The sequence below is a fragment of the Rattus norvegicus genome, chromosome 13 (assembly GCF_021556685.1).
Source record: "Rattus norvegicus strain SHRSP/BbbUtx chromosome 13, alternate assembly SHRSP_T2T, whole genome shotgun sequence".
In the NCBI taxonomy this organism is placed as follows: domain Eukaryota; kingdom Metazoa; phylum Chordata; class Mammalia; order Rodentia; family Muridae; genus Rattus; species Rattus norvegicus.
In genome coordinates this window covers 4,748,058-4,774,966 of record NC_141546.1, presented here as the reverse complement: position 1 = coordinate 4,774,966, position 26,909 = coordinate 4,748,058, and the positions used below count along the sequence as shown (strand labels likewise).

Below are 26,909 nucleotides of genomic sequence, written 5' to 3'. Positions count from 1 at the left end.
CCTTCTTAAAAAGGGAACAATAATATAAATAGGAGGAGATACAGAGACAAAGATTGGAGCAGAGCCTGAAAGAATGACCATTCAGAGCCTGACCCACCTGGGTTCCAGCCCATATGCATATAGCCACCGAACCTAGACAATATTGATGAAGTCAAGAAGTGCATGCTGATAGGAGATTCAAACAGTTGTCTCTTGAGAGCATCAGCCAGAGCATGACAAGTACAGAGGTGAATGCTATCAGCAAACCACGTAATTGAGAACATGATCTCCAATTGGTGAGTTAGAGAAAGGATTTAAGGAGCTGAAGGGATTTCATACCCATAAGGACAAAAATACCAACAAACCAGAGCTCTCAGGTACTAAACCACTACCCAAAGAATACACATGGAGAGGCCCACGGCTTCAGCTGCATATGTAGCAGAGGATGGCAGCCATGAAAGGTGAAGCCCTTAGACTGCCAAGGGTGGACTCCCCAGTAAAGGGGAATGTCAGGGCTGAGAGTGTGAAGTGGGTGGTTGGGGAGTGGGACAACCTCATAGAAGAAGGAAGAGGGGCGATGGGATAGGGGACTTATGGACAGAAAACCAGGAAGGGGATTAACATTTGAAACATAAATTTAAAAAAATCCAATTAAAAGAAAGAAAGAAAGAAAGAAAGAAAGAAAGAAAGAAAGAAAGAGAGAAAGAAAGAAAGAAAGAGAAAGAGAGAGAAAGAAAGAGAGGAAGGAAGAAAGAAAGGAAGGAAGAAAGAAAGGAAGGAAGAAAGAAACAAGAAGGGTAGTAATTACTGTACCAGATGTGATAAACTGTACATGTCCGTTTCACTTTTTATAGTTTATATTTCTAATGATTGGTCCAGTTTACTTGACATACTTGGCAAATATTATGTTTGCCTTTGTATTCCATTTAGATTTGTTTATTTTTTTTTGTTGCTAAACTTTGCTTCTCATTTCTTCTAAGTGAAGTAGTTAAGAGGATCCTCTTTGTGGTGAATAAGAAGGGTTTACACAATATTTTTAAAGCCCACATTTAATCTACCTACTACTATAATTGCAGTTTAAATACATGAGATTCCATTTTAATGTGCATTCTTAGATTTTGAATATTATCTTACTGTGTTTCATTCTTAAAAGCTAAGGTGTGAGTTTATGAGGCTTTTGTACAAGCCTCTATATTAGGTCTACAGAGCAGGCTAGAAAGAGGAACTTGTCTGTGTTTTGTGCTTAGAGCCACACTAACACACAAACACAAAGATATATTCATCTTCTTGAAATGAACTATTCTGCTGTTGTATGCAATTGACCAACCATTATTTCCCTTTTCTTTCTTTTTTTTTTTCCAGAGCAGGGGACCGAACCCAGGACCCTGTGCTTGCTAGGCAAGCTCTCTACCACTGAGCTAAATCCCCAACCCCGACCAACCATTATTTCAATGGACTAGAGTGTTCTACCTCAGTACCCTTGGACAACAGCTCTTAACACCTCACTACCTCAAATTGTCTGCAGGCATTTTGTGAAAGTTTGAACAGTCTAGACAAAGTGCCAAACCAAAAGAATAATAAACAAGATTAGTAGTATTGTTTTACATATAGATGTATATGTGAATTTCAGATAGTATCACATAGCCTGTGTAGTAACTACAAACTTACTATCACATTAAGTATGGGAAATAACACTAAAAATAAAAAAGAATTATCTTTGTGGCTTGGATATGAAAAATCCCCATAGGTTCTCTTGTGTGAATGCATGTATCACAGATGGTGGTGCATTTTTGGAAAAACTTTGGAAAATTCATGAGAATTCCGAGAGTCAATGTGAGGTCCTGGACTTAGACCATGAGACTTTATATTCTCACTTCTCTTTCTTTTCACTCTTTGCTTCCTGAGCATTGATGCAGAGTGACCAGCTGGTCATTTGTCTCTTCAACTGTATTTATTGTTTGATGTCACATCTTCTAGCCAGGATATTTCCTTAGAGTTGTAACCAAGATAAATTATTTCTCTCTTAATTGCTTTTCATGTTTTTTATCAAAATAATGAGAAAATATTCAAATGGTGATAGAAAATAAATGATTAACTAATGCTGTTTTTGTTAGTGTAGTATTCTTATAGAGAACAGACGACATTTATGTGCTGGGTCCAGCATGGCACCACAAAGGAGGTATGACACTGTTCCTGGCCGTGGAGCAAAACCAAACCATTGATCCCATGCCCCCCGGTATGGTGATGATTGCTATTGTCCCCAAAGTTGATCTATTGTCTTTATTCCTTTAATTTCAGTCTTTTACTCTGCGGAATATGCGTCTCCAATTACTCAGTGTATCCTCTGGTCCAATGATTGCTACATTGATTAACAGGGATGAATTAAGAGACATTATGTATATAGAGAGTGATTTTAAGAGGAAAGGGTATGGATACAAAAATAGGAATTTTTATATAAATTAAGAATAAATAGTATTAGGAGAGTACAAAAGACAATGAAATTGTTAGAATAATAAAATGAAGATTAGAGAATTAAAAGATTATGAAGAAGCATATAAAAGGTTAGTGCTCTCTTTTTCTAGCTGATTGAAGAATTGAAATTAATAATGCCTGGATAGATATTAGACAGAAATAACTGTTTTGCTTACATAAATTCAGACCTTTGTAAGGCATTATTTTAATTTCAGTAGTTTGGCATTTTTCTACTTTTACATGGAAGACATTACCAAATGCTGTATTCTGCTGTACCAGAAAACTAGAGAACTGTGGACAGCTACCTGTAAAAACAAGGTGTGCAAACTTATAAGGAAATGTGACTTTGCTTTGTGTTTTGTTCTGCTCTAAGAAAACAGAGGATGGGACTATTGATCCAGTACTTATAGAGGGTATGTAAATTTAAGAATTCTGGATAATTATTAATAATAATGAAAGCGTTGATGATGGAACATTAGTAAATAAAAGACTGTTTTCAGGCTCTCTCTGGAGGAATTAGGATATACGAATTAAGATTCAAAATATTATGGAATTCAGCTGAAGAATAAAGAATAATAAGAGTCATCTGGGAACACAGAGTTCCTGAACTAGTACTTGCATTTTCTACTGACTCTAGTTCATTATTAAATCACTGCCATTAACATTCTTTTCTTTAAAAATACCCTCCTCATGCTGAGGAAGGACCTCAGCATTCATGTAAGAATTATATGCACATGAAGCATTTTATAAATATTGGTGATAATACTGAAGGTGAATCTGGAATATTCCCTTAAAGAACTAAACTCAATAGTTGCATATTAGATGTTAGCCATTATTATATTCTCTGTAGCCATCACCACATTCAATAACTTTATCCATTGCTCCAATGGATGCCAAATCAATAATGTGTGTGTGTGTGCTTGCATGTGTGTGTGTGTGTGTGTGTGTGTGTGTCTGTGTGTGTGTGTGTGTGCATGTTTGTTTCTTAAGTGGATTAACATTCTACAGTCTTCCATGAACTGAGTTTTCATTTTCCGTAACACTCCCAACATTTTGTTTTGTTTTCTTTCTTCCTAGATCTCTAGACCTTATTGATACTGGATTAATCTAAAATAAAAAGCAGATACTACACAATGGGAAGAGCCAAACAAAAGGAAAGTAATACCTGTATTGCTAAACCAGTGACTATGGATGGATTGAATGCTTTATGGACATGATGCTGTATCCCTGATTGAAAAAAAATATATATATTCCACTGACAGCAGAAGGTGACTCTGGTTAGATAATCATTCGACAAGCTCAGTACAAGAACAGCCTGTGGAGATAAATGGCCAGTAGTTATTTCTGTTAAGGAATTTGTTCTCTGTATCCATTTGATCAAAGGATATAATTCTCCCTCAGTAAGCCTCAGGCATCAGAACTTGAGAAGGATTTGTAGTAGGTCCTAAAGGATAACAAGCAGCTAAGAATGCTGAGCAATGATTGTGTGATATTTTGATTTGTCATTGCTGGTGACCAATTTAAACTGGTATTAAATTGAGATTTTGACAGTTGATCAAATTTACCCACTGGTCAACCCTAAAACACACACAAACTACAATTTGAAAAAAAAATACAGATCCTCAAAGTCTGCCTAATACACGCATTAGGTCACTAATTTCCCTACAATGTATATTTAGACATTTTAAAGTGCATGTCTGGAAGAAATGAAGTGTAAGACACATCTAAGTGGAGTGTGCCACTGGTTATTTTTGGAGTTTTTGTTGACTTATGGTTGACAGCTTTGTATAGGGAGAACTACATTATACTTGCTGCCCAAAGGCTGAGACCTCTGACTGCAAAAAGAGCAAAACTGAGATTATGACTAGGCAGACAATCCCCTGGTCTTTCAGATAGATTGTGGATGCATAAAACTTCTATATCAGTGGTTCTCAATCTTCCTAATTCTGCTACCCTTTAATACAACTTCTTCTTTTGTGGTTAACTCAACCCTAAAATTATTTTTGTTCTTTGTTCATAACTAATTTTGCTACTTTTATCAATCATAATGTGAATATGTTTTCCAATTCTCTTATGATGCCTCTATGAAAGGCCATTCTATCCATGAAGGAGTCAAAACCCACAAGTTGAAAGCCTATTCTCAAGATTACACCTTTTTGCTGGGTTTCTGGCATTAGTTAAGCAGTTGATTGGAAACTCTGGACCAAAAGAGAATGATCTCATGACTCAAAGTTATCTTTTAAAATGACAGTCACAAAGACTTCTAAATGTAGATATGGCTCAAAAAGAAAAAAAAATGATATAGAGAAAGAAAACAGGAGATAAGACCAAAAATTTCTAAATGAAGGTGGTGTTTCCAGTCGACTTTACTACTATTTGATAATGAATGTTGTGGCCAATAGTAGAAACCAAGTCACGAAGGTACATGCAAACTTTTTAGAAATGCACCATGATTACATCAGGCTTACAAATGAAGAACTCCACATATAATTTTGACTGATCTGTTAAAGGGTCAGCAAGTCTGATTTGAATTTGTTGATTATAGTGGCACTTTTAAATAAAAGAGTTGGGTCTTTGAGATGTAAGACATAAGTAGTGTTCAGATAGAGAGTACGGTTAGCTAAGTGTGTTTAATTTTATTAACACACTCTGTTTACTGATTCTACTTCATTTTTCTCTGAGGCCATGATGATTGGTTTGGAAACTTAATTTTAAGAACTCATTCGTAAACTATAAAGACTCTGCATTCTCCTGAAATCTGTATTATCAATTTCTCAAAATGTTCTTGAACATTTTCTTTACCACCTGACTTTTTAGCTCTATCATTCACAAAACAACTACAGACTCTGGCTTCTATCTCACAGTGGGTATATTGTTGCACATTTTTTCATATGTGTATTTCCTACTTCTGTTTCTTTGTCATTGAGGTTAGTTGTAAAATCACTTCACATTTTACATTCAGTTATTTACCATTTATCATGTCATTTAAGAATTCTTTTAATATTATTGATGTCAATTCCTTGCCAGACACATAGTTTTGAAATGTGTTCCCCCACTGTATAGATTGTCTTCTTTTCTCACAGTATTCTTGGAAGAAAAGGCAAACAGAACAATTCTTATGGCCAAGTTTGGATTGAGGTCTCGGTGAGGTGGCAGTGTGCAGTCAGCTTCATTACACTGTATGTCGAAGGGAAGAGCCTCATTTGTTAGAAGACTTCTGCATTTTTCCTTAATTGCTTTTGTGAACTTTCTGAAAATCACTTGATTGTTTGTATGCACATCTTAATTTAAATTGATGTATATATTTTTGCCTTAGGTCTCATCTTTGTACTACAAGTTTATAATCATTGTAGTTGTGATATAAATTCAAAAAAAAACAATGAAATTTATTGTCATTACATCATCCAATTTAGAATTACACTTGGGAGCAATGCCCTTAAAACTCTCCATTATGGATGTTAATAATATAGTTAGAGTTAAGTGTGACTGGATTCATGGAAAATCCCCAGCCAGCTGCAGAAGACTAATACAAAGCTTGTGGTCAGGATGACAAGTGATATGACAAACCTGTGACTTTTCTGAGAAACCAACATCCTGCTTACTAATGATATGACAAAGTTGTGACCTTGCTGAGAAATACATCTAACTTCAGAATGCACAGTGATAAGACAAACATGCAACATTTCTGAGAAACCAACATCCTGCAGACTAATGATATGACAAAGTTGTAACCTTTTTGAAAAACCAACATCCTTTTGACATCAGCTGACCACATGAGTACTGTGTCCTTGGCCTGTGTAAAAGTATCCCACTTCCCCCCTCTCTCTGTTACTCCTGTTATGGTATAAATTCAGCCTTGGGAAAAAATAAAATTGTTTTCTTGATCAGACTCTTGTTGTGGCATCCTTCTTAGTGTCTCTTGTCCCCCATTCTCTTCCAGGTACCCTCTGCACCCTGGTTGACTGTCCTGCAGTGCAGAACAACTGGACAAGACAAGTCACCATGAAAACATACCTCTTTGTGTGGATATTTCTAAAAATTGTTAATTCCTGAGAAATATGCACTCTTTCATTTCCAGGGTCTTCTTATTGATTAAGAATGAAGCCAACTATGCTTTGGTTTAAAACTCTGTTTCCTTCTAGACTAGAGAAACAATATTTCTAGCTCTTATATACTTTTTCTGTACTGTAGTGAGACCTGTGCCATGCCTTCCTCATGAGCTATACCAGCAAAGTGTGAAACAACATGAACTACCTTTCTTTCATTCAGTTGCTTTTATCATGTATTTTGTCACATCAATAATTTGAAACAGAAACTAAAAACTGACACCAATGTTTTTGTGACAAATTGATCATACCAGGTTTTAACAGCTTTGAAAGAATTTGCAGGATAAATGACGAAGTGCTTGGAACTTTGGTATGGAGAACTCATAGAATATTGGCAATATAAGTCAATGGGCCACTTAGGTTAGAATCTCGAAAAGCCACATTCCAAGGGAAATGGATACAATAGACACCCAGCTCATCAGGCTTCAGATCAGGATAAGTACTCTATTGGAAAGTAGGCTGTTATGCAATATAAAGAGACTAATTTGATTATACCTGAAAATCTGAGTGAGTCTGTATTCACAAATAATGGACCAATTTGTGTTTTCAGAAAAAAAAAAAAACCTCCAAAAATGATAATATTCAAGTCATGTGAATGATATTGCTCACTGCTGTTGAGTTTGCTAACTCTGAAAAAGAAAGGTGGAAAATTTCTGTGGGGTGAAGAATAGAGCTTACAATTTTGCAAAATGCAGATAAGTTGGCTTCAGCGATAAGAACTGTAATTTTTAGAGTAATACCAAAAAGGGAGTAACCTCATGTTCTGCAAAGAGAGAGTCAGCCAAGTACCCTATATGGATAAGATTCTGTAGATGGAATAATTGAAGGTACCATCTTTTAACAAGGCATTAGAAAGAGTTTCCAAACTTAGAATAATTCTAAAGAGATTCAAAAGTCGTCAAACTATTTTTCCTGTCAAACAAGATGGCACTTGTGAGTTGCTGTGTTAGTTGTCCAAGGAAAGTTAAAGAACCTTTCAAACGTGCAGCAGGATTTACCACTATTATCTATTTGGTACTAGTTTTGATGATAGGAAACATATAAAAGAAAGGAGGTGATTCAGCATTTTACAACCTTCCAGAAAATCATTCTGGCCAGAGAAAGGATGGCAAAAAACATATTTTACAAGAAAGCATTTAGAATCTATTCTGTAAACAAGGGAGGTTAAGTTGAAGTTGAAATGGAGATACAGGAGTGATAGATGTGATGAGCCTAAAGGTACCAATGAACAGACTGTTTTTTAATTGGATACATTTTTTTTTTTACATTTCAAATATTATTGCCTTTTGCAGTTTCCCGAATATAAGACTCCTATCTTATTCACCTTCCCTTCTTCAATAAGGGTGTTCCCCTCCCCAACGAAGCACCCTTCCCACCCACTTACATTCCCCTACACTGGGGGTGGGGAAGTCCAGCCTTGGTAGGACCAAGGGTTTCTCTTTCCATCAGTTCCCAACAAGGCCATCCTCTGCTACATATGCAGCTGGAGCCATGAGGAAGTCCATGCATAGTTTTTGGATAGTAGTTTAGTCCCTGGGAGCTCCGATTGGTTGGCATTATTGTTCTCATGTGATTGTAAGCCCCGTCAGCTCTTTCAATCCTATCTCTAATTCCTCAAATGGAGATCCTGTTCTCAGTTCAATGGTTTGCTGCTAGCATTTACCTCTGTACTTAACATGATCTGGTTGTGCCTCTCAGGAGACAGCTATATCCGACTTTTGTCAGTATGCACTTGTCAGCATAGCTTCTTGTCAGCATAGCTACATCAATTTTATCTACTTCTTGTCAGCATAGCTTCATCAATTTTATCTACTTCTTGTCAGCATAGCTTCATCAATTTTATCTACTTTTAGTGACTGTATAATATATATGAGCTGTATACCCATGTGGGGCAGGCTCTGAATGGCCATTCCTTCACTTTCTGCTCCAAACTTTACCTCTATATGCTCACCTATGAATATGTTTGTTCTCCCTTTTAAGAAAGAGTGAAGCATCCACACTTTGATCATCCTTCTTCTTGAGCTTTTTGTTGTCTGTGGATTATATCTTGGGTAATTCAAGATTTTTGACTAATATCCAATTATTAGTGAGTTCATGTCATGTGTTTTTTCCATGATTCGGTTATCTCACTCACATGATACTTTCTTTTTTTTTTTCCCGTTTTTATTAAATTGGGTATTTCTTATTTACATTTCAAATGTTACTCCCTTTCCTGGTTTCCTGTCCATCAGCCCCATATCCCATCCTCTCCCCTCTATATGGGTGTTCCCTTCCCCATCCACCCCCCATTAATGCTCCCCATAACAATCCCCTACACTGGGGGTCCATCCTTGGCAGAACCAAGCCCTTCCCCTTTCACTGGTGCCCCAACAAGACTATTCACTGCTACATATGAAGTTGGAGCCATGGGTCTTTGCATGTATTGTCTTTATGTAGTAGTTTAGTCCCTAGAAGCTCTGGTTGGTTGACATTGTTGTTTGTATGGGGTCACATGCTCATTCAGTTCCTTCAGACCTTTCTCTAATTGCTCCAACGAGGGTCCCATTCTCAGTTCAGTGGTTTGCTGCTGGAATATACTTCTGTATTTGACATGTCCTGGCTGAGTCTCTCAGGAGAGATCTATATCCTATTTCTGTCAGCCTGCACTTCTTAGCTTCATTGATCTTATCTAGTTTTGGTGTCTGTGTACGTATTTGCCAAATGTGGGGCAGGCTCTGAATGTCCGATCCTTCAGTCTCTGCTCCAAACTTGACTCCTTAGAAACTCCTATGTATATTTTTGTTACCCCTTTAAAGAAGGAGTAAAATATCCACATTTTGGTCATCATTCTTGAGGTTCATGTGGTCTGTAAATCTTGGGTAATTTGAGCATTTGGTCTAATATCCAGTTATCAATTAGTGCATACCATGTTTGTTTTTCTGTGATTGAGATACCTCACTCAGGATGTTATTTTCCAGTTCCATAAATTTCCCTATGAATTTCATTAAGTCATTGTGTCTGAGAGCTGAGTAGCACTCCATTGTGTAGATGTACCACATATACTGTATCCATTCCTCTGTAGGAGGGCATCCCGGTCCATCCCAGCTTCAGGCTATTATAAATAAGGTTGCTGGGAACATAGTGGTGCATGTGTATTTCCTGTATGTTGGAGCATCTTCTGGGTATATGCCCAGGAGAGGCATAGCTGGGTCCTTAGGTTGTCCAATGTCCAATTTTCTGAGGAACCTCCAGACTGATTTCCAGCAAGGTTGTACCAGTTTGCAATCCCACCAACAATAAAGGAGTGGTCCTCTTTCTCCACATCCTTGCTAGCATCTGCTGTCCCCTGAGTTTTTTATCTATAACCATTCTGACTGGTGTGAGGTGGAATCTCGGGTCGTTTGATTTGCATTATCCTGATTACTAAGGATGTTGAATATTTCTTTAGGTTGTTGCTGAACTTGCTTATCAGGTTAAATAGTTCTCTGGTGTAACTTTTGGAGTTATTTTAGTATATTATCATATCATCTGCAAACATCTGGATATTTTTATTTCTCCCCTTCCAATTTGAATCACTTTGACTTCCTTTTGTTATCTGATTGCTCTGGCTAGGACTTGGAGTACAATATTGAATAAGTAGAGAGATAGTGGGCAGCCTTGCTAGTGCCTGATTTTAGTGTGATTGCTTCAAGTTTCTCTCCATTTTCTTTGATGTTATCTACTGGTTTCCTGTGTATTTCTTTTACTATGTTCAGATATGGGCCTTGAATTCCTGATCTTTCCAGGACTTTTATCGTGAAGGTGTGTTGAATTTGTTGAAATGCTTCCTCAGCATCTAATGAAATGATCATGTGATTTTTAATCTTTGAGTTTGCTTACAGTAGATTACGGTGATGGTTTTCCGTATATTGAGCCATCTCTGCATACCTGGGATGAAGCCTTCTTGATCATGATGGGTGATCATTTTGATATGTTCTTGGATTTGGTTTGCAAGGATACTATTGTGTATTTTTGAGTCTGTATACATAAGGGAAATTGGTCTGAAGTTCTCTTTCTTTGTTGGGTCTTTGTGTGGTTTACATATACCAGTAATTGTGGCTTCATAAAAGGATTTTGGCAGTGCTCCGTCTGTTTCTATTTCGTGGAATAATTTGGCCAGTATTGGTATGAGCTCTTCTATTAAGTTCTGAGAGAATTCTGCACTAAGTCTATCTGGTTCTGGGCTCTTTTTGTTTGGGAGGCTTTTAATGACTGCTTCTGTTTCTTTAGTGGTTATGGGGTTGTTTAAATGGTTTATATGTTCATGATTTAACTTTGATACCTGGTATATGTCTCAAAAATTGTCCATTTCCTCCAGATTTTCAAGTTTTGTTGAATATAGGTTTTTGAAGGAGTTTCTGATGATTTTTAAAAAAACTTTCCTCAGATTCTATTGTTATGTCTCTCTTTTCATTTTTCATTTTGTTAATTTGGACACACTCTCTGTGTCTTCTGGCTAGTCTGGCTAAGGGTTTATTTATCTTGTTGATTTTCTCAAAGAACCATCTCTTGGTTCTGTTGTTTCTTTGTATAGTCTGTTTTGTGTTAACTTGGTTGTTATCCCCCTTGAGTTTGATTATTTCCTGCCTTCTACTCTATTAATTATATTTGTTCTAGAATTTTTAGGTGTGCTGTCAACCTGCTGATATTTGCTTTCTCCTCTTTCTTTCTGCAGGCTCTGAAAGCTTAGAGTTTTCCTCTTAGTACAGCATTTATTGTGTCCCATAAGTTTGGGTATGATATACCTTCATTTTCATTAAATTTTAAGAAGTCTTTAATTTTTTTTTCTTTATTTCTTCCTTGACCAACTTATCATTGAGTAGAGCATTGTTCAACTTCCATGTATATGTGAGCAATCTTTCCTTATTTTTATTGTAATCCAGCTTTACTCTGTGGTGGTCTGATAGCATGCATGGGATTAGGTCTATCTTTCTGTATCTGTTGAGACCTGTTTTTTCATCAGATATACTATCAATTTTTGAGAAGGTACCATTAATTGTTAGGAAGAATGTATATCATTTTGTTTTAGGATGGAATGTTCTATAAATATCTGTTAAGTACCTTTGGTTCATAACTTCTGTTAGTCTCTCTATGTCTCTGTTTAATTTCTGTTTCCACGGTCTGTCGATTGACAAGTGTTGGGTGTTGAAATTTCCTACAATTATTGTGTGAGGTGCAATTTGTGCTTTGAGTTTTAGTAAGGTTTCTTTTGTGAATGTAGGTGCCCTTGCAAATGGAGCATAGATAATTAGGATTGAGAGTTCTTGGTGGATTTTTCTTTTGATGAATATGAAATGTCCTTCCTTATCTTTTTAAATGACTTTTGGTTGAAAGTCAATTTTATTCCATATTAGAATGGTTACTCCAGCTTCTTTCTTCAGACCATCTGATTAGAAAGTGGTTTTCCAGCCTTTTAGTCTGAGGTAGTTCTCTTTTGTCACTGAGGTGTGTTTCCTGTAGGCAACAAAACGCTGGGTCCTCTTTATGTAACCAATCTGTTTGTCTATGTCTTTTCATTGAGGAATTGAGTACATTGATACTGAGAAATATTAAGGAAAAGTGATTGCTGCTTCTTGTTATTTTTGTATTTGGAGGTGGGATTATGTTTGTGTGCTTCCCTTCTTTTGGTTTTGTTGCAAGGAAATTAATTTCTTGTTTTTTTTAGGGTTTTGTTTACCTCCTTGTGTTGGGCTTTGGCATTTATTATCCTTGTATGGCTGGACTTGAAGAAAGATACTGTGTAGATTTGGTTTTGTCCTGGAATATCTTGTTTTCTCTTTCAATATTAAGTGATAGTTTTGGTGGGTTTAATAGCCTGGGCTGGCATTTGTGCTCTCTTAGGGTCTGTATGACATCTGTCCAGGATCTTCTGGCTTTCATAATCTCTGGTGAGATCTCTGGTGTAATTCTTATAGGTCTGCCTTTATATGTTACTTGACTTATTTCCCTTATTGTTTTTAATATTCTTTCTTTGTTTTTTGCTTTTAGTGTTTTGACTATATGTGATGGGAGGAATTTCTTTTCTGGTCCAATCTATTTGGAGTTCTGTAGGTATCTTGTATGTTTATGGGCATCTCTTTCTTTAGGGAATTTTTCTTCTATGATTTTGTTGAAGATATTTAGTGGCCCTTTAGGTTGGGAGTCTTTAGTCTCTTCTATACCTATTATCCTTAGGTTGATCTTCTCCTTGTGTCATGGATTTCCTGTATGTTTTGGGCTAGGAGCTTTTTCCATTTTTCCATTATCTTTGACAGTTGTGTCAATGTTTTCTATGGTATTTTCTGCTCCTGAGACTCTCTCCTCTATTTCTTTTATTTTGTTAGTACTCACATCTATGACTCCTGATCTCTTCCCTAAGTTTTCTATTTCCAGGGTCTATCCTGTTGGGCTTTCTTTATTGTTTCTATTTCTATTTTTAACTAGCTGATGGTTTTGTTCAATCCCTTCTCCTGTAAGTTGTTTTTTCTCATAGTTCTTTAAGGGATTTTTGTATTTTCTCTTTAAGGACTTCTGCTTGTTTCCTTGTGTTCTCCTGTAATTCCTTAAGGGAGTTATTTATGACCTTTGTAAAGTCCTCCATCATCATCATCATCATCATCATCATCATCATCATCATCATAAAATGTGATTTTAAATCTGGGTTTTGCTTTTCTGGTGTGTTTAGATATTCAGTGCTTGCTTTATTGTGAGAACTGGGCTCTGTGGATGCCAAGTAATCTTAGTTTCTGTTACTTGGGTTCCTGCCCTTGCCTCTTGCCATCAGGTTGTCTCTGGTGTTAGCTGTTCTTGCTGTTTCTAATAGTAGCTTGACGTTCATAAAAGCCTGTGTGTCAGCATTCCTGTTGACCTGTTTTCCTGTTTTCTTTCAGCCAGTTATGGGAACAGAGTGTTCTGCTCTCAGACATATAGTCACTCCTGGCAGCTGCCTTTCAGCTCTCTCTGAGGGCAGCAACTGAAGGTTCCTGCCCCTATTGCTCCTAAGTCCCTGTGCACAGGGTCCACAAAGGCACTAAGCGTTTTTTTCTTGAGTCAGGAATGTGAGCAGAGAGTAGTCTCCTCTCTGTTCTCAGGGGAGTCTACCCCTCTGAGTGTCCCCATATGATTTGAGTGCAGGGAGCTATTTGACCGGTTCAGTTCAGATCTGGGAGCAGATCTGTACAACAGGGCTTCAGCAGCTGACTGCTCTTATATTCTTGTGTCCAGTGACACTAGGCATTTTCTTCTAGGGCCAGGGATGTGGGCAACTATCACGCCCACCTCAGCCGGCAAGGAAGACGCAACACGGTTGGATTCTTCTCAACAGCCTTTACTGCAGGACACCTTCATTTTTGACATGGGGACCACGAGCAGCAAATTCGCTCGCCTTATATACACAACAGTATGCTAATAATCCCTCAGAGATTGGTGGGACACGGGTCACCCCACTCTCACCCCACTACTTGTCCTACAGGGATTGTTGGAGAATGAATCACCCCACCAGCATGGTACCGCCCCCCTCATTAGCATATTGCCGGCCAACTGACACCAGGCACAAAACCCGCGCATGCGCAGTACTATTTTTTTACCACAAGAGGGCGCCAGATCATACAGCTGTCCTGACGAAGGGACAAGCCTGCACATGCGTGGTAAGTTATTTACATTCAGACGGGGCTGGCTGTCGCTGCCATCTGTGTTTTGCTGCGCCGCTCCCTACAGGAAACAGTGGGCAGAAGTGACAGACTCTCCTGTTCTGCAGCCTCACGTTTGCTCACACTTCTGGGTGATCATGTCTCTCTCCCACAGGATTTGGGAGAAGGGAGCTATTGGCTCGAATCAGCGAAGTCAGGCCACAGCCAGAAACTGGAAGTTGTGAGGAGCTGTACGAGGAGCTGTCCTCACAGATGTGAGGAGCTGTCCTCACATACTCCATTACAAGATGGCACCGGCATCCGGCAGAACGCACCTAGTAAAAAGGGCAATATGCAGGCGCCTGGTAACTTCCCTACTCAAAGGGACACGTACGTTTTGGTACGTCATCTGGCATAATTGGCAGCGACCAGTCAGAGAGTGACACATCCTAGGCGAGGATAGTTTCCTATATAAGGGACGGTTATTCCTTACTTGGCGTCTCCGCATTGTAAGTTTATGCTCTCCCTCTCAAGACGCATTAAAGCTTTTCTGCAGTAGGATCCTGTGTGTGCCGCGTCGTTCCTGCTGGCGAGACGTAGCGTGGGACATCTGGTGCCAAAAACCTGGGAAAGACCTCGCCATCGTCAGCACCTTCGGAGATCCCTTGGCAAAAAGGAGGATTCAGAACTGCAGGTAGATACTATGGAGAGGCAGCCCTCTCTTGGACTTTGGTCTGGGGTTGTCACCGCCTTGGGAAGGATTTGTTGAGGCTATAGTATTTGTACTGGGAGCCACCCTACTCTTTATGTTCTGTTTTCACCGTTTTCGCTGTTAAAAGGACGATCACAGCAGCTGAAGGCACGTCTCAGTCTCTCGTATATAAGTGAGCTTCGCGCAGCTCCCTTTTACCTTCGATTTTGACTGTTGAGGAACAAGGATGCAATAAGGCCAATGTAGATAAGCCGCACCGTCCGGGGAGCCGCGTGTAAGACTCCCGTACATAAGAGAGCAGAGTGTCCGTCTCTACCATTTCACCTCACGCCTTGTCAGACGGACGTAGATAAGCCACCGGCGTTCCTGGCCCATCATGGGATCCTCACAGTCTGTGGTCACGGACTTGGAGACAGTGTTAAAGCAGAGGAACATCAAAATTGGAGGAGGAACACTTAAAAACTTTGTGAAGGAGGTGGAGAGGGTGGCGCCTTGGTTTGCCTGTTCAGGCTCGTTTACTATTGCCTCATGGAACAAACTTGGAAAAGACATTGACAGAAAATTTGCGGAAGAGGATCTGTGCCTAGGGACCAAAGCTATATGGAAGCTGGTTAAGAATTGTTTAAAGGATGAAACGTGTAAGGCAGCAGTAGTAGAAGGACAGGCCACTCTCGAGGGAATCCGGGAAAGTCTGTCAGAAACCGAACGTTGTGAGAGGTTGGGCGCGCGCAAGAAAAAAGACGTCCTAAAAAAGAAAAAGGGCCCTCCCGGTAAGTCCGCAGACAAGGGAGCGTTGAAATTTTCAGATTCCAGCACTTCCTCCTCTACACATAAACCAGGAGGGGGAGCCAGCCTACACCCTGTGAAAAAGCTAGAAGCGCTGAACCTCTACAGTTCTGAAAGCTCTGAAAATAAAACCTTAGACTCCGAGGAGGAGCCGAGCTAGTGCTGTTAGTATTGTTGAAACTGTCGGTATAATTAAAACCACTAGTAAGGTGGCAGATATATTCCGAAAAATCCAAATTATCCTATTAAATAGAAGATTCCCTGTATACATTACTCATATACGGGCCCATTCTGGACTCCCTGGCCCAATGAGTTCAGAGAATGATTTGGCTGACAAAGCCACAAAAATGATAGCTGTGGCCCTGGCCTCTCCTTTACAGGCCGCTAAAGACTTTCATGGCAATTTCCATGTCACCTCAGAAACTTTACAGGAGAAAAAACAACACATGTCATTCAGCACTGCCTTGAAGCATGGAGTGCTTGGGGAAAGCCAAAATGTGTAAAAACTGACAATGGCCCCACCTACACATCTCAAAAATTCCATCAGTTTTGTGCTCAGATTACCTACCTGACCGGCCTGCCCTACAACCCTCAAGGACAGGGAATCATAGAGCGTGCTCAAGAGACGCTCAAATCATATTTAATAAAACAAAGAAGGGAAATTATGTTAGAACTCCCCCCAACACCCCGAGTGGCCACTGCTCTGGCCCCTTTTACCTTAATTTTTTTAAATCTTGATGAAGCTGGACAAACAGCGGCTGAGCGACATTGCTCAGAGCCCAAGAGGACAAAAGAATTAGTCAAATGGAAGGATGTATTAACAAATGAATGGAAAGGCCCGGATCCTGTTTTAATAAGATCCAGTGGACCTGTCTGTGTTTTTCCACAGGACAATGAAAATCCCACATGGATCCCAGGACGACTTACTCGGAGCATCACAGCAAGTGATCAAGAAGGGACTGGGACTCCTGCACCTCCTCACTCTTCTTCCATGGATGCCAGCAACGGTGCAGGGTGAGCTACGATGGGGAATAATGTCAACCTTTCCACTCCCGATGCCGGTGATGTACCACTAACAGGGATTTAGGGTTGGCCTATTTACCTAAGGATCCACAGGTTGAAAAATAGGACTATTCCCCTTAAGGGCAGCCTTTGTTTTGGCATATTCAACAAAACATCTTTTGACTCCCTGGCCCAATGATGTTATGTAATCAATCTTCTGCTTGTTTAAGGGAAGCCACATGGGGAACTGGTGAGGAGGACATTGTGGCTAACGCCACAGTTCTCTATGGTGGTGGCCTTACATTGCGTTAATGGTAGCTGCACTGATCTTACGCCCATGGCGATGCTACTTGGAGGAAAGGGCGAAAAGGGACGGTTGTCATTTTCCTGAATGTGGAACATCAAACCTGCTGCCTCTGTCTGGACAGCTACTCATATAAAATATTGCAATAGTTACCCGCATGCCTCGCTTTATCCCGATCCCTGTTGATGCCCCGGGGACCATGATCACCTCAGCAGTCTCTTATTTCAAGGAATGGGTGGGAGTGGGACTTTTTGGAGTTATCCTCTGCTGTGGATTAGTGTTACTCCTCTGGTTGCTTTGCAAATTGAGATCTCAAACAAGAAAGGACAAAGTAGTGATCGCCCAGGCGCTTGTAGCCCTTGAACAAGGAGCGTCAGCCGATATCTGGTTGACCATGCTCAAGCAACAGGTCGTCGGCTGGACAGCTCTTGCACTCCTACAACCTCGGTTCATTGCACAGGATTAGAGTGTCCGGCTTGAGCAGCCCATGAGGGGTGACGAGCTTAGCATCGCACAGGGAAGTTCTACCAAATACGCTCCCTGGAAGGCATGTCATATTACGTGAGGGTTTCTGCCCCAGTTTTCCCTCCCTCGAAAAATGACAGTGCGACGGGTCGGGAGTGCCCTGGGTCCCAACAACAGCCTAAGGGTATCTCTCTTGTACAGGTTCGCCAACTTTGTACGAGGATATGACCTCTGTCTTCGCCCTCCTATATCTGGGTGTCCTGTTTGCTTAAAAAAAAAAAAACAGAAAAGGGGGAGATGTGAGGAGCTGTTCGAGGAGCTGTCCTCACATATGTGAGGAGCTGTCCTCACATACTCCATTACAAGATGGCACCGGCATCCGGCAGAACGCACCTAGTAAAAAGGGCATACGCAGGCGCCTGGTAACTTCCCTACTCAAAGGGACACGTACGTTTTGGTACGTCATCTGGCATAATTGGCAGCGACCAGTCAGAGAGTGACACATCCTAGGCGAGGATAGTTTCCTATATAAGGGACGGTTATTCCTCACTTGGCGTCTCCGCATTGTAAGTTTATGCTCTCCCTCTCAAGACGCATTAAAGCTTTTCTGCAGTAGGATCCTGTGTGTGCCGCGTCGTTCCTGCTGGCGAGACGTAGCGCGGGACAGGAAGTGTCCAGTCCCAGAGGACTTCTGCCTTTGCGTGACCTGAGTCCACCTGGCAGGACACTTGGAGGAGAAAAGATGACCTTACCTCTACTCTCAGGCGTGTAGTTGCTTCTGGCGAGTGGTTTTCCAGAATGATATTTTCTAATGAACAGACTTTTAAACATAGAGTGGGATTAATCTAAGAATGAGAGTATAATGTTAGAGACAACAATACTTGAGGTATTTGGCTACTCTGAGATCTTTGAGTATATAAAATCCCATCAAGCACATGAAATGTAAGATATAGCTTGTATGATTTGGTTTTTGCCTTGTTAGATTTCAATATGGCTTGCCTCATCTTTCCTTCGCATTTTCCTACTCACCCATTTTGCAAGAGAATAGGTACTCTGAGTCATTTCATTGAATAGTGTGGACTTACCGAAGAATACTACAGGTACTCATAGTTGAGCAACTCATTTGCATCACAAGAGAAACTTTGAACTTTGAATGTTTGAACAGTTTTGGACCTATTGAGATTATAGGACTTGGAGGGATGTAATAAACACATTTTCATGGTAAGATGGAAATGAATCATTATGAGTTAGGAGTGGAGTGGTATTCTCTAAAGTCATGTGTTTTTCTATCACATTGCCAAAATTGGAACATGGGTGTTTAATCATTGCTCTCAGACTGACTGCATTATAATTTAATTAAGTGTACATCAATGTTGATATCTCAAGAAAGAAGATTCTCTCTTTATGCAGTCTGCATTTTTTCACAATGTCCTAGAATATACATCTTATAAAGTGTGCTGAGGTCATATGGATGAAACATGGCAGGCATGCTGAACTTTTCTGGTAGCTAAAGCTGATCTCATTGCCAAGCCTCTCAAGTCATTATGGATTGTATCATAAAACTGATCAAAAATAAAATTACCTAAATCTCTTCTCCCTTCCTTCCTTTCTGTCTTCCTATGTTCCTTCTTTGCCTCCTTTGTTTTAAATTACATTCTATGAATTTAGTTACAGAGAAGAGAATGTAACAACCACCATAGCTATGTGTTCCATTTTAGAAAATGATTAAAAATATTGAAAGATTATGTAATATAGATTAGTCTACAATGTTATGAATGCCCTAGAATCATGGATTTGGATCCCTTATATATGTGGATGTTATGATGAGAGAGTCATGTAGGAAAGTTTATGACAACCAAGTGATTTTCTGGATATGGTCAAAAATACTGCATGGCTATGATAGGTGTACCCTTAGAGGCATGGACCACAGAGACTTCATCTGCGGATTGCTTCTCACTACTGATGTACCTTGATACATCAGTATCCAGCCCTGGAAGATCTACTTTTTTCTATTTTTTCTATTATTCCTGCAGAAGTTAAAAGTACACAGAGCTATTGTGAGCTTTTAAAATTGATGCTTTGATTTTGAAGCTTACATCCTTTTGTGTGTGTGTGTGTGTGTGTGTGTGTGTGTGTGTGTGTGTGTGTGTATTTGGGCATTCCAGAAAAAAGCAAAACAAAAAAAACAAACAAAAAAAAAACAAAAATCAAAAAAGAAAAGAAATTTCTGAAGACTGGTACATATAAAATAAAAAATTTAGAAAATCTTAAATGTTGAAATATATCACCTTTTCGAAAATAGAAAGTATCATAAATTGCTTGAAGAAATGATTTTTACAACTCTATGTAGAAAAACACAACAATAATCTCTGTACTTGAAAGAAGGTGGGAATATTTCCATATTACATGTGATCTTATGAAAATGTCTAGGTGGGAAAGAACATTTGTTCTGAAGGCATAGGAATGTAAGCAACTTTCAAGAGGGAAATTCAGTTGAGGAGTTTTCTCACTGAGGTTTTATGAGGGTCCAGTCTACTCTCAGGACTTGACAGGTTTCCTGAGTTGTATAAGAAAGGCAGCTAGTAGGCAGTATTCCAGAAAATTTGCTTCAGTTCCTGTATATAAGTTCTCACTTGGAGTTTAGCTTTCTTTGAATAATGAACTGAAATGTGTAATCAGAAATAAATTTCCATCATCACCACAAACAAAGCAAACTAATCCAAAAAAACAAAAGTGTTAATTAAGTAGAAAAACACTGTGACCCTTCTCAGTTCTTACTACATGGGCAAGGATGCCTGGATTGAACATCAATTGATACACAAGACTTCTGGCCTCCTTATTTATGCTCTGGAAATATGGATTCCCTGTGTCAAAGAATCTAGCCAGACTTATGCATTTTCTTGTTAGTATGAAATGCCAGCTACTATAGGGAAGAAGAGAAAAAAGATGATACCCCCAATTTCCTTTATTACTTACCTTACTTTATTCATGTTTCCCATCCCTCCCCCCGCATGTTTTCTACCGTTGTCTTGTTTAGCACACAACTGGCAATAGTAATCTGGGAATATCTGTCACTGAGCTTTGTGCTGTGCATGGTTGACTCCTTCCTTCTACAGCACTTGCAGAAAATAAAACAGTGATTGCTAGATGTAAATGGACAAGGGGATAAAGCACTTACCATATAAGGTTTTAAGTTACTAAATTTAAATCGCAATACCATGTAAAAGTTGGGTAAAACAGCCCACACCTGCAATCCCAGTGGTAAGGAGGCATAGACAGGTAGATCATTGGGATTGACTAGACAGCTAATCTAACCAAATCGATGGGTACCCCATTCATTTGAAATCCATTGTGTCAAAAAATAAGAATGAGAGCATTTGAAGCATATATTCAACACTACCTTTTATCTTTACCTGTTTGTATATCTGTATCATCACTTTAAAAAAAGAAAAACATTAAATAAGCATTATGTGTAGGCTGCCCACAGATTTCTCTTCTCTGTTACATCAGACTCAGTACACAGTGTTACCCTTAGCACTGCAAAAGAACACTGGTTACAGCTTCCACATCCATTTTTCACACACCTCCACTTCTTACAGATCATCTTCCTGTATCCTTCCTTCCACAATTCTTTGCTGTGCCCCAGTCTCCAACTCAGAAGGAAAACTCCTACTCAGTCATAGGCAGCATTTGCTACATGACCAGGAAAGATGCCTGTGGAACTTCCTCACTCTCTGTTACACTAGACCTAATTCTCAGGTTTTCCTGTAGTGCTGAAATAGACAAACATGGACAGCACCCAAATTACGATAATTCCTCCTGTGGCATGCTCAGAACCTCAACCCCAGTCCTGTCATTGCAGCCTTATGGCTGTGTTCCAGCTTACAACTCAAGTAGACATCCTCTGCTAAACCAAAGGCTATACCTCAGAGAAGACATGTAGGACTGTTGTTTTCTAGAGACCCGTTTTTTTTTTTTTTTTTTTTAAGAGAAAATGACAGGGGAATGTATCTGGAAAAAAGAGAAAGAGGTTGGTGTAGCTAGGAAGTGCAGAGCAAGGGAAAACTGCGTTTTGGATGTTTTATATAACTGAATAACCTACACTAAAAACAAAACAAACAAACAAAAACACCAAGCAACCAAACAAACGATGTGTTAGAACATGAAATTTACAAACATAATCAGGACAGAGAGGCATTTTATGAACCATTCTTCAGGAGCATCCATCATTTGGGGACACTACCCTGTTGTGTACCACATTAGGGGCTAAGTGCCAATGTAGCTTTCCCTCAGAATGTGCCATCCCAGAAAGTCAACATTAACAGAAGAGCAAGAAGAAAGCATCAAGACCCAGCTCTGCACATTTAAGCCCTAACATGACTGGAGCTACATGGACCCACGTTACCATCCCACTTCTCTCACCATAGTGAAGATCTCTGAGTGTCCCATCTCAAAATCTACCAATGGCTGCCCTTTAAAATATGGACATGGGAAGGAGAAGGGTGGGATCATTTTGATTATGCAATATTATTTTTGTTTCTGTTTCAATTAGTCCTAATAAGGAGTCTACAGCCCTCACACATGAATATAAAAATATGCTATGTTTTGGGTGTGTGTCAGTGTGTGCCTGTTTCTGTGTATGCATGTGTACCTGTTTGTGTAGGCCATGTGTATATGTGAATGCATATATGTTTGTGTGTTTATGTACATGTTTTTGGAAGTCAGGTATGTATGCAAATATGTATGTTTATACACTGGTTTGCTTGTGAACTGACAGATTCCAAGAAACCCTGCTGTTCATAGTTCTCAGTTGTTTTCATTATGGCTCATTGCAGAAGTATAGGAAAGGGAAAACAGAAGAAAGCTAAGCTTTACCACCTCTGCATCTTTGTCCTGGCCCAGTTCCCTTGCCCATTCAAGCATAGGAAGAAAAGTGCTTAATATCAGTAGTAAAGTAAAAATGAATGAATAAATTGCTCATCATTATGTACAACATCTTTACACAGTAGCTGAGATAAGAAACAAAGAGAAAGATATTAAGAATGTAATAATAATGAAAATTGAGATAATGAGAATTTGAGTATGAAGGATGATTCATTATTATAATTGCAACATATGCTCTCAATCAAAATGAACTCTGAGGAGGCATGTGGATGAACTGAGATGAGAGGTAAAAATATTAGGATAATTTCAAGGGCATTAACATAAGATCAGATAAAATGCTGGTAAAGTTTGAATTTTAAACACATATTAAATGGATAAGACACCATAACCATTACTCTTTTAGCCTATGAAGATGACTGAGTATACTTTAAAGGAGTGTACTTACATTTTTCTAGTAGGATTTATTTTTTCTTACATGACATCAAACTGAGTTTTCTATTAAGATTTTCTATCAACGTTTTCAGAATGCACTTTCCAAAATCTGTTCATTTTTAGTTAATGTCATGGTTAATAGTGCTGAATTTTCTAGATAATAATTTCACCCAAAGCATTCATTTAAGATGGGGGATACCTAGCTCCAAGGGGTAGGAAGAGCAGTTGTTATCAGGTGACACGGAGACAGCATAGCTCTTGGTAGCCGCCCGTACCATGCCCGAAGATGGCGCTGATTTCCTGTGAGTGAGTCTAGGCACAGCTGTTGTCCACCCCGAGCCAAACACGTCACAGCCCGCTCTTGGGGCATGCAAATTGGGCATTGGGGCTTGCACCAATCGGGTAGCGACAGGAGTCTCCTAAGCATATATAAACAGTGCCTTTTCCTCCCTCGGAGTCCCCTGTCTCTGTTCAAGAGAGCTGTACAATAAAGGCTTGTTCACAGAAGAATCTTGTTCCCGCGCATCTTGTCGCACGCCCAATGTCTCTCCAGCAAGAACGATGGGCGGGAACCCCGAGGGAGGAAAAGGCACTGCTTATATATGCTTAGGAGAATCCTGTCGCTATCCAATTGGTGCAAGCCCCAATGCCCAATTTGCATGCCCCTAGAGCGGGCTGTGACGTGCTTGGCTCATGCGTACTGCGTCCTTCGGGGCGGACAACAGCTATGCCCTGTTGACTCACTCACAGGAAATCGGCGCCATCTTTGGGCACGGTATGGGCGGCTACCAACACATAGCCAGTATACTTGGTGATATCTAGATTCCAAGGTTTATAATCACCTTGAAAAGTTGTAAAGCTTCATGTCATGGAAACGGAAGTGTTTCTAGTTCCTTACTAAAGCTAGCAAAATTATCATTTGAATTCAAATAAAGAGAAATATAATTGGGAAGTATAATGAAAAATTGGCTTTAGGACAGACAAACTAGATTTGTAACTTTTCTGATTTATGTGACATAAATATTCTCATAATGAATATTCTCAGGCTAGAGAATGATAGCATTGATGATCTAGAGAAATGTCTCCATGGAGAAAGCAATTGTCATGCAACCATGTGAACCTGAGTTCAGTTCCTCAGAACTCATGTAAAGGTGAGCATTTTGCAAGCAACTCTGATCTCAGAACAGTGTCAGATGATGAGAGACAGACAGAAGAATCTGAAGAAGATCAGAAAGCAGCTACACTGGTGAGTTTAGTGGTGAACAAGAAACTTTAAACTCAGAAATGTAGAAGTTTAAGACCAATTGCAAAGTTATCCTCATGCTTTCACAGCCCCATGTGACTGGAAACATTAATAGTTGGATAGCTTGAGATCAATGCCTCTTCTTTTTATTTATTTTTATTTTTCAATCTAATGGACTGTGTTTATGCTTCTCCACTACCCATGAATAGCCAAAGTTTGCTCAAAAGGAGACCTCTTTACCCTTCCATACCCCTAAACCAGCCCATCCCTAGCTTCACTATCATTAACACTCTAAAGCAATAATTAAGTTAGCATAACTTACATAGCTCAGTAGATAAATGTCCCCTGGCACATAAACCTGACAACCTGAGCATAATATCGAGAATTTGGGGAAAAGTGATGGAGGCAATAATTTTTGTTTTTCCTATGGATTTGCAAACCCCTTCAGCCCTTTCAGTCTTTCCCCTAATTCCTCTTTTAGGGTCTTTGACATCAATGGAATGCATGACTATGAACATCCCCACCTGTGTTGGTCAGGTTCAAGCACAGCCTCTCAGGAGATAGCTGTGTCAGGCTCCTGACAGCAACACTTCTGGGCATCAGCAATAGTATCTGGGTTTGAAGGTTGCATATGGGATAAATCTGTAGGTGTGGCAGTCCCCAGATGGCCTTTCCTTCAGTCTCTGCTACCAGAAGCAATTCTGTGTTACAGGATGGGAGATGACTGGTTGGCTTCATTCCTCAATCGGGGGCCTTGCCTAACCTCTAGATATGGTCTCTATAGGCTCTCTCTTGCCTTTGTTGGGTATTCAGCTAATAGCATTCCTGTTGGGTCCTGGGAGCCTCTTGCTTTGCTGGCGTTTGGGACTTTCTGCTAGCTACCCTCAGTTCACTACCCCCACTGCTTTACACCTATGTTCAATTTCCTGACCCTCTCTACATCTCCCCTCTTTCCCCCCATACCAGATCATACCTCTCCTTTTCCCTTCCCTTTTTTCTTCCTCCCAAATCTCTGCCACTGTCTACCTCAATTGATTTCTTTTCACCCTTCTAAGTAGGACTGAAGCATCCACTCTTTGGTCTTCCTTCTTTCTGAGTTTCATATATTCTAAGAGTAGTGTCATGGTTATTCTGAACTTTTAGGCAAATATCTACTAATTAGTGAATACAGAACATGTATGTACTTTTGAGACTGGATTACCTCAATAAGAATAATATTTCCTAGTTCCACCCATTTGCCTGTGAATTTCATGAAGTCATTGTTTTTAATAGATGAGTAGTAGTACTCTATTTTGTTAATGTACCAGATTTTCTGTAGCCATTACTCTATGGAGGGACATCTGGGTTGCTTCTATCTCCAGCTATTATGAATATGGCTGCGATGAACATAGTGGAGCATGATGTCTTGTTATATGTTGGAGAATCTTTGAGTATATGCCTTGCACTGCTCTCAATATCAAGCAACCAGACCTCCACTGAGCTACCAGTGACTAAATCACCAAGCAAAGAGTACACAGTTTCAACTGCATGTATAGCAGAGGCTAACTTTATCTGGCATAAGAGGGAGGGGAGGCCTTAGGTCTTGTAAAGACTCAGTGCCGCAGTGTAGGGGAATGCTAGGGCAGTGAGGCTAGAATAGGTGGGAAGGTAGGGGAGTACCCTCAGAGAAGCAGGGTGAGAGGGGATGGGCTAGAGGCTTTATGGAGGGAAAACCAGGAAAGGAGATACTATTTGAAATGTAAACGAATAAAATAACCAATAAAAAATTAAAATAACCAAATAAAATTAAAAATAACTAGGTAAATGCCAATTAAAAATAGAATTTTTATTTTGGTGCTGATAGACCGCCTTGGACCCCATTGCTGTTGGTCTGGGGTAATTTCTTCTATAATAACATCCTTCCATCTTTTTGTCCTGTATCAATAAAGAGTTTTAAATAAAGTTTTAAAAAGCTGAAAAAATGTTGGATGTGCTGACCTCAGTTTTAATTTCAGTATACCTTTCGCAGGTGGAGGTGTAGAGAGCAAAACTGTTAAAAAAAAAATCATGGGCTAGAAAGCCTGGAGGAGATCGTGTATCAGAATACAAGGGAGAGAATGCCTGAACAAAATATAAAGAAAGATGATATTGTTGAATATTGTCATCTGACCTCTATAGAAATATGCTATACCCATTCATGCACATGATACCTTAATTTAAATAAATAAGTAGACATTTAATGTCACTTCATAAGTTATGCAAAATTGTTCAAAAATATCTAAATCAATATTTTTAAATTAAATAACTGAAATAAGAAATATATGATGCGAAAACATAAAGGTTGAGAAACAAAATAGGCAGGTGTATGATACACACACAATTTAATGGAAAACAAGTTAAATAACAGTGACAATAATTCTAGATATGAATGGACTAAAGAATGTATTAAAAAGATTTTGTACATAAAGCAAAAAGTATACTCTGACTCTATAGTTGTAGCAGAAATTCATTATATTCAAAGGAAAAGAACATATTTTTATAAAGCATTTTTCTCATTTATTTATTGGCAATGATTTCTTTCCTTTTATTGTTCTCTCATATATTGTATACTGATCATAATTTCCTTTCCTCCCCATTCCAAATCTCACTCACAGCAAATCATTTACCCCAGTTCCACCCCCTCTATTTCCTCATAGAAAAAAATAACATCTCCCAGTGACATCAACCAAATACAGCATAAAAACTACGATAATAGTAGGCACATACCATTAGATCAAGGATGGATGATGTTGCCCAATGTGAGAAACAGAGTCTGACAATCAGTCAAAAGAGTCAGGGATATCCCTGATCCTACAAGAACAAATAACAACTCAAACAAAACATGTATGTATAGGACCTATGCTAGAACATTACAGGTTCT

At 39.3% G+C, this 26,909-nt stretch overlaps 1 protein-coding gene across 1 annotated transcript; it reads left to right on the top strand.

Annotated features, from left to right (window-relative positions):
• The first annotated feature begins 14,231 nt into the window (after positions 1–14,231).
• LOC148001516 (uncharacterized) lies at positions 14,232–19,042 on the top strand. Its single transcript, XM_087582024.1, has 2 exons — positions 14,232–15,664; positions 16,570–19,042. Exons 1-2 carry the CDS (start codon positions 15,271–15,273, stop codon positions 16,575–16,577), a joined length of 402 nt encoding a protein of 133 aa, XP_087438150.1. The 5' UTR covers positions 14,232–15,270; the 3' UTR covers positions 16,578–19,042.
• Positions 19,043–26,909: the final 7,867 nt, after the last annotated feature.

Coding starts and splice junctions, on each gene's coding strand:
- LOC148001516 (XM_087582024.1), top strand. CDS start 15,271: ATGGGATCCTCACAGTCTGTGGTCACGGACTTGGAGACAGTGTTAAAG.